Source organism: Halichoeres trimaculatus, unplaced genomic scaffold (genome assembly GCF_033239565.1).
Source record: "Halichoeres trimaculatus isolate MK-OKI-2021-1 unplaced genomic scaffold, fHalTri1.1 fHalTri1_scaffold_10, whole genome shotgun sequence".
NCBI classification, from domain to species: Eukaryota; Metazoa; Chordata; class Actinopteri; order Labriformes; family Labridae; genus Halichoeres; species Halichoeres trimaculatus.
The window spans coordinates 28702655-28711355 of NW_027437187.1; the positions used below are offsets into that span (position 1 = coordinate 28702655).

The window sequence follows — 8701 nt, forward strand, 5'->3', positions numbered from 1 at the left end:
GGCTTGTCTTTAATGGAGTGTTTACACCAGTACTCTGAGATCAGGAACCACAAAGACCCTACAGGGGGCGTAGAAGCTGATATTGCACTTTCTGAAACAAAAGTTTTCTGTTTATCTTCAAGACACAGTTTTCTGTTAAAACTGTCCTTTTGATAAAAGATCTTTACTGTGAGGTACAATCAAAACGCATCATTATGGCTATTTACTGCATTCATGTTAAGTCATTTATGGCTTTTGATGTGAATATTCATACTGTTCTAAAAAAACTACCCTGATAACAGTTATGAGTATTGAATCACTTGTGTTATATTAAAGCTTTTTTAAATTGTAACTCTCTTATGTGTATGGTGTCATTGCTTTTTCATTGTTCATGCATTCAATGGGGTAACATGATGGTGTTCAGCCTCTGTTTTAATTCGAGGCATCTGGAGTAGGAGGTGCATAGATAAAGTTAAGGTCATACTGTAACAAAATGTTGAATAAAAGTCAACTCTTGTGAATAAAAAATAAAAATATGTACATCCAAAAACAACTCAAATGAAGCAACATGGATGTTGTCAACCTTATAACAGAGCTACACCGTGACTTAGTCTGTGAAATGTGAGGTATAAAATCTCTAAAGAGTGCCTCCTTTGTTTTCCTCATCTTTCCTCCATGCCAGGGACATGATACATTGAATATTGTGTGTTTAAACCATGACAAGTTGTGGGATTCCCAAACATTTTGAGTGTTACCTCCATCAATTCTTTATCCTATTGCAAAACAAACCAAAAAGAAAAAAACAGGCCTTATCTACCTCCCTTGTTGACTGATCTCTGCTGCAGCGCTGATGCTGTTCAAGCCTCTACTAAAAAGCTTCCAAGATCTGTTTTTTTACCACAGTTTTACCACAGCTCACACTACCCTGATTCTTTAGCCCTGGTCTGTGGGGTAGAAACCTAACTTGGCCACAGTCATCTCCCTTCGAAGACGCATCACCTCCCAGAACATCTGCTCCGCTGCACAGGAAACAAGACGAGATACATTACTGTCCTGACCTGAAACTCACGTTAAGAAAATGAAAAATGTGAGAGGAAACTCACCATCATGTCTCACCAGGCCCTGCTGGATGTAGCGGATATATGTGAAGAAATTACAAACAGCTGTGATCTGGATGGGAGGAGCAGAGACAGGGTTGTGACAGGAGCTGAAGTGCATCTAACGAAGAGAACAGATATAAGTCGAGAGTGAGATTTACCCGCGCTCGACTAGAAGGAGAAATGTAATAGTAGCTCCCCTTGTCTCCAAGTTTGATGCGGTGTCGGCAGAGGCGTGACATGCCGCTCAATGCACATTTTCTACAGACAGGAGAAAAAATCATGGTTACTGTGTGACGGCAGCTAACACCAGGAGTTCACCATGAAACATCTGTGTCCTGACTTTGACAAAGACCAAACAATGACATACAAAAGCACGGTGTACGATCACAATCAGAGAAAGTTAGTCATTTTCAGTTAAATACACCCAGACACATGCAGAAGTCACAACATTGAGGGTATGTTTACACATGTCTGGATAGGTAGACTTCGTGTCATGCAGCAGTGTTGATGTTAGTGAAAAAGCTTAAGAAGTTATTGGTTCCTGTAAGGACTTACGTCTCTATTGCTGCTCTAAAGCCACTGGAAAAAAATATTTAGAAATAAGACAGTGATGAGAAATGTGCCCACTGATTACACCCCTCACAGGTTTGTGGTGAGACAGTGAAACCCTTAGTTTTAATAAAAATTAATCATCAAAGAAGAAAACAGAAAAGTGAATGATGAGCAAGGAGCTGGCACAGAGTTTGATGACTCACTTTGGGCCTCCACACTCTACAGCTGAGGCTTTAACCATGGGTAACGCCGACATAGCCACCGGCTCGATTGTCAGAGAGTTGTTTTCCACAGCACTCTGCACCAGCTGGGAAAGCTGTGGACGGCACGAATCAGTGATGTGAACACAAACTGTGAAATATGAGCACATGACACAGAGGACGCAGGGAGATTCTGACCTCAGATCTGGTGAAGGAGAGGCACGGGCAAATGTCTTCCCTGTAGATGCGACTCACGAAGGCAGAGGAGCGGTCGAGACTCGGCTTTTCCTTCCACATCAAGAACTCTGCATACAGAATGGAGTCCATCTGCAAACACAAACATTTTAGATCATTTAACTGCTTCATGATTTAATGTGTGATTTTTCTTTTTATTGCCCAGATTCATTTCGATACATATCCGGCCTGGTTACCTGTCTGCTGTCTGTAATTAGCCCCTCTCCCTGCTGCTGCCAGTAAGAGTCAAAGTTCACATTGACAGACTGTCCAGGAACCAGGCAGAGTATCAGAGAGAGGAGAGCAGGAACAGCAGGCTGAGAGAAGACAGACAGGAGGAAAAGCTCAAGGAGGAGTTAGTACTGAGAGTCAGGGCAAAAGATTCAAACAGGGATGAAAAGTTAGAGCAGAGGAAATGCACCAAGCGTGAGAAACACACTTTAAGGAGTAAGGACACTCATGTGCAAACTGCATCCCAGTTACCTCTCTGTCCTCTTTGGCTCCAGGCTGGTTAGAAACTGAAGGGTCAGGTTTTCCTGGTGAAGGGGGAAAGGCACCGCTCGCACTCTTATTACGGATGTGACCTATATGTTTGTGCGCTCCTCTGGTTCCTGGAGACTGCAGCTGTGGATGCAGCTGGCGGTTTGGTGAAGAGGGTGTTGAAGTCAACACCAGAGTCTTGAGCGCTGTCACCTCTGCTTGTAGAACATCAATCTGACACAGAGAAAGTTGAATCACAGTAAACAAAAAAATGAGACAAAGATTCACTAAATCCCTCATGGTGCTGGAGAGAGGAAGGTGAAAACTCACGCACCTTTCCTTGAGCCTCTTTTAACTGCTTCTCTGCTCCTGCTTGTTTGACATTGGCTTCATTCACCATCTTGTGAGCTTCCTGATGTGACAGGGGTCAGAAAAGTCAGATTAGCCACAGCTGTTGATTACATTTCAATAACTTTGATAGGCTTACTTTCTAGTTTGGGGCAGAACTCACAAAGCAGAATTGTCAGAACCAACTTGATATAAACAATAATTAACTATAATAGAGCGACATAAATATAATCAGAACTGAAAGAGTAAGAAAACATTTCTATTTGGCAAAAAAAAGTCACTTGTGATAAAGATTTTTTGGGGGGCTTTTCATGCCTTTAATCCAATGGGCAACACCCGTTTAAAAATGACTGCAGAGAGACTGTAAACCACATTTACATGAAGCCAAAGAAGCAGCCTTTTACAGCATCATAAAACCTATTTTCAGCCTTTCAGGTTCAGAGTGATTTTTCTTCTAATTCAGCAGTTTAGTAGATATTAAGATGACGAGTTGGTCCAATCAGAGGTCCAGCTCCTGTGATGGACCTATAGCTGATAGTATGGAGACTTAGTACTTAGAGCCTGCCTCCCGAGTCAGCATGTCCAATATGGGCCCCACCCATGATTGGCTTCATTAGTCTGCATCAGGAAAAGACTAACATATATCATACAGCCAATGCTTGAATCTGAGAGGAAGGGACAGTGGATATGAGGCGGGGAGTGACATGCAGTAAAGGTGCCACAGGCTAGAGTAAAATCCATGCCACCCACGCGAGGGCTTACCTCCCACAATGAAGACCACCAGGCGCCAGCACCCCTACTAGCACTTTTTTACGCAAATCAACTCTTATCACTTGTAACACGACTGAAAATAAATAAATAAATAAACAAATAAATAAAATAATCAGATTTTTTTTTTTTTTACATAATTAAAAGCTTGGGTAGCGGCCTTTTTTCACAATTTGTGCATGTGTAATTTTTGACCAGCTTTATTTAATGAATATATCAAACTGCCTCAGCATCTCCTCCCTGGTTTTAAATTCAATTAAAAAAACACTGATATCTAAAAATGTCAATTTATAAAGAACGGGCTTTCCTTTCCCTCATTTTTTGTCTGGTAAAATTATGTCTGTCTTGTTCTCAGTTAATAGAAAAAGTCTATTTATAAGCTCAAAGTTTCCGACCTTCAATTAACAGATTTTTATTAGCTTTAAAATGTGTGTAAATGAAAGAATATTTAACTTACAGTGTGTGAGTATACAACCGTGAATATTTCATTTGAAAACGAAATGCATGTTATGCTATGAAACGAAGAATAAAAGTTCAGTCTCAACCACAGAAGGTTTTGGGCCTTTGTATGTTGTTGTACATTGATTCAGCAGATCATGACAGATTGTTTTTTAGAAACTTTGATATACCAGTAAAATAATATCCTATAAATTAACCTTTGTAAATATGGGTCCAGGATATAAAGTAATAGGCAACACAGGGTTGAGTTTAGAGGGGAATTTTACAGCCAGTGGTAACTCCAACTCCTTCTTGCATCATTATTGATCCACTGGTAGTTTGATGTATTATTAAAAAAAATCAGATTTTACTTTTTCTGCTGCTGTTTCCCAAAGTTCCTTGTACATCTTTGGGTTCCCTGTCCCAAAGACAGTGATACATTACAGTGTTGGCGTGTGGCAAATGTTTGCTGTGCAAAGCAAATACTGACTTTAAAGCACCAAGCCACCTCTCTCATCATCAGGTTTTCAGGCATGAGCCAAAAATTACAGCACACTCATCAGAGAGCAATGATTACTGCTTACCTCAAACAGACTGGCCGTCAGCTCCTCCAGCTCCTGCTCCAGCTGATTCCTGACCTGAGACAGACGCTCACACTCTCTGTCCTTTAGTTTCAGTTCCTGAAATGTGAAGGAGACAGTGTCTCAATCATATTCAGCAACGATGAGTTTTGCATTGTCAACTCTTTTTCAGGTCAAACAATTCTTTGTCAGCATGAAGTAGGTTACAACACCCTCTTTGCAGCATCCAGCTGTTCCCTGAGGATCTCAGAGCCCTTTTCTCTGATTTCTTTCTCTTTGATCTCCAGCGAGGAGCTGCGGAGCCTGGAGAGGCTGCCATGGTCTCTTCCTGAAGTTGGACGGACCTGGCCTACCCCCTCCACTCTGGAGTCTGGTTCTGGATCCAGATCTACCAACCTTCAAAGAAGCAGACATATATCAATGCTGTTATTCTGGGCTCAGAGGTTTCACATCCAGTATTTTGATCATATTTGGACAGTTTAAGATATCAGGTGGGTGTGATGTTAATAAAATGTTCTGCAATATGTCTGGTCACGGCATGCCTTGTTTTGTTGGTATCTTAGTTTACAGATATAAAAGTTTAAAGCACAACTCAAGTGCAGATCTTAGATGTGAAAATCTGTCTTGGACACAGCCCATTACCTTGGCACCCTTGAGTTTTAAGTGTTTGTATTAGTAGGAATCAGGAAGTGACTCTCATCATAAGCAGGACGAATCCACTGAGTTATCATGAAGTCAAAAATATGTGTTTACCTAGTTTACCTCTTTAAGGAGCTATGTGTTTCACAGTCAAAGTCTCACATTTGTAATAAGAGAATCAGTTTTACAAACTAGGTCATGACAAAGTTAATGGGACAGAACACATAACATGAAGATTACTGTTAAGCCCCCCATATATCAAACTATATTCAATAAACTACCCATCAATTTAGACTGAGATATTAAACATATCTTCCTCACTGACCCCTATAACCAGAAAAACACTTCATGCTGACCCCCTGTCTCTGTGAAAGCAGCATTAGATGTCCACTAAATGTCGCTGAATGTTTCTAAAGCGTTTTAAACATACTGATACTAACACCTTCTGTCAACATAGACGGCTAGTTGTTGTTAGCTCTCAGTAGTAACTTTTAACAGGAGGTTTCCCTCCGCTGTATCCGCCCTTACCCTGTCAGTGTCCGGGACAACAGATACACCTCTCTCCCCGTCGGTGTCTGTCAGTTTCACCCCTCCTGTGTCCTTTTTGATGACAAATGTTGCACCAACTGACCTTACGTCGGCTAGTTTCTGTTAAAGTAATCTCAGCTGTTTTAAATCACGGCGGAGGAATGCGGACGCTGACGTAGTCAACCGACAACAACGGCAGCAGCAGCACCAACGGTCGTCTGATACTGCGGTCACGCCAGCTGCGCTTTGGAAACACTCAGTCGCGCTATCTACGCGTAAAACTCGCGTGCGCATTTGAACCTCTTTGTACGGTAAAGCTTTACAGTGGCTCTGTGGTGCATTCAAGTACATCTCGGAAACGTGGGAATCTGTATAGAAATGTGTTTCACTTGCTATTATACCATTTTTTGGAAAACATGTACTGGTCATTAAAACATTCTTTGAATTGGTCAGAAAAACCTTTATATATATATATGTGTATATATATATATATATATATATATATATATATATATATATATATATATATATATATATATATATATATATATATATATATATATATATATATATATATATATTGTTTGTGTGTTTGTTTGTTTTTTGTTTTTTGTTTTCTACCAATTCCACAAGATTCTTGTTCTACATGACCTCAACTACCTTTGTGGTGATTTTCAAGTTGTTTTACTGCAGATTTTTCTGACAATTTGAAGTCAAATTTGAAAAAATTAATATAAAATATAAATCAAATTGTTTTCCGCAAATTACACCAGAATCTTCTTGAACATGTCTCCACCTACCTCTGTGGTGATTTTCAAGTTGTTTCACTGCAGATTTTTCTGACAGTTTTAGGTTAAAGTCAAGCCCAGTATACAATGTAAATGACGCTTCTTTATGCAAATTTAAAAAATTATATAAAATAGAAATCAAATTGTTTTCTGCAAATTACACCAGATTCTTCTTGAACATGTCTCCACCTACCTCTGTGGTGATTTTCAAGTAGTTTCACTGCAGATTTTACTGACAGTTTAAGGTTAATGTCAGGCCCTGTATACAATGTAATGTATGCTTCTTTATGCAAACTAAAAAATTAATATAAAATAGAAATCAAATTGTTTTCTGCAATTTCCACCAGATTCTTGTTCTACATGACCTCAACTACCTCTGTGGTGATTTTCAAGTAGTTTCACTGCAGATTTTTCTGACAGTTTAAGGTTAAAGCCAAGCCCTGTATACAATACAAGGTAACTTCCATAGGCCAATTAAGAAAATTAATATAAAATAGAAATCAAATTGTTTTCTGCAAATTCCACCAGATTCTTGTTCAACATGACCTCAACTACCTCTGTGGTGATTTTCAAGTAGTTTCACTGCAGATTTTTCTGACAGTTTAAGGTTAAAGCCAAGCCCTGTATACAATGTAAATGACACTTCTTTATGCAAATTAAAAAAAAATTATATTAAATAGAAATCAAATCGTTTTCTGCAAATTCCACCAGATTCTTGTTCTATATGACCTCAACTACCTCTGTGGTGATTTTCAAGTAGTTTCACTGCAGATTTTTCTGACAGTTTTAGGTTAAAGTCAGGCCCAGTATACAATATAATGTATGCTTCTTTATGCAAACTAAAAAATTAATATTAAATAGAAATCAAATTGTTTTCTGCAAATTACACCAGATTCTTCTTGAACATGTCTCCACCTACCTCTGTGGTGATTTTCAAGTAGTTTTACTGCAGATTTTTCTGACAGTTTTAGGTTAAAGTCAGGCCCAGTACACAATGTAATGTATGCTTCTTTATGCAAACTAAAAAATTAATATAAAATATAAATCAAATTGTTTTCTGCAAATTCCACCAGATTCTTGTTCAACATGACCTCAAATACCTCTGTGGTGATATTCAAGTAGTTTCACTGCAGATTTTTCTGACAGTTTAAGGTTAAAGTCAAGCCCTGTATACAATGTAAATGACACTTCTTTATGCAAACTAAAAAATTAATATAAAATTGAAATCAAATTGTTTTCTGCAAATTCCACCAGATTCTTCTTGAACATGTCTCCACCTACCTCTGTGGTGATTTTCAAGTAGTTTCACTGCAGATTTTTCTGACAGTTTTAGGTTAAAGTCAAGCCCAGTATACAATGTAAATGACGCTTCTTTATGCATACTAAAAAATTAATATAAAATTGAAATCAAATTGTTTTCTGCAAATTCCACCAGATTCTTGTTCTACATGACCTCACCTACCTCTGTGGTGATTTTCAAGTAGTTTCACTGCAGATTTTACTGACAGTTTTAGGTTAAAGTCAGGCCCATTATACAATGTAATGTATGCTTCTATTAGGAAATTAAAAAATAATATAAAATAGAAATCAAATTGTTTTCTGCAAATTCCACCAGATTCTTGTTCAACATGACCTCAACTACCTCTGTGGTGATTTTCAAGTTGTTTCACTGCAGATTTTTCTGACAGTTTAAGGTTAAAGTCAGGCCCAGTATACAATGTAAATGACACTTCTTTATGCGAATTTAAAAAAAATTATATAAAGTAGAAATCAAATTGTTTTCTGCAAATTCCACCAGATTCTTGTTCTACATGACCTCACCTACCTCTGTGGTGATTTTCAAGTAGTTTCACTGCAGATTTTTCTGACAGTTTAAGGTTAAAGTCAAGCCCTGTATACAATGTAATGTATGCTTCTTTTTGCAAACTAAAAAATTAATATAAAATTGAAATCAAATCATATTTTTTTTTACAAATTCCACCAGATTCTTGTTCAACATGACCTCAACTACCTCTGTGGTGATTTTCAAGTAGTTTCACTGCAGATTTTTCTGACAATTTGAAGTT

General features: G+C 38.3%; 1 protein-coding gene across 1 annotated transcript; it reads right to left on the reverse strand.

Annotated features, from left to right (window-relative positions):
- Positions 1-12: 12 nt before the first annotated feature.
- Positions 13-4921, reverse strand: rab3il1 (RAB3A interacting protein (rabin3)-like 1). The gene is made up of 9 exons (XM_074678367.1): positions 4893-4921; positions 4684-4779; positions 2880-2957; positions 2549-2779; positions 2030-2158; positions 1835-1947; positions 1238-1337; positions 1083-1149; positions 13-998 (listed from the first exon to the last, which is right to left on the reverse strand). The coding sequence occupies exons 3-9, from the start codon at positions 2943-2945 to the stop codon at positions 913-915; spliced, it is 792 nt and encodes a 263-aa protein (XP_074534468.1). The 5' UTR covers positions 2946-2957; positions 4684-4779; positions 4893-4921; the 3' UTR covers positions 13-912.
- Between the last annotated feature and the right edge of the window lie 3780 nt (positions 4922-8701).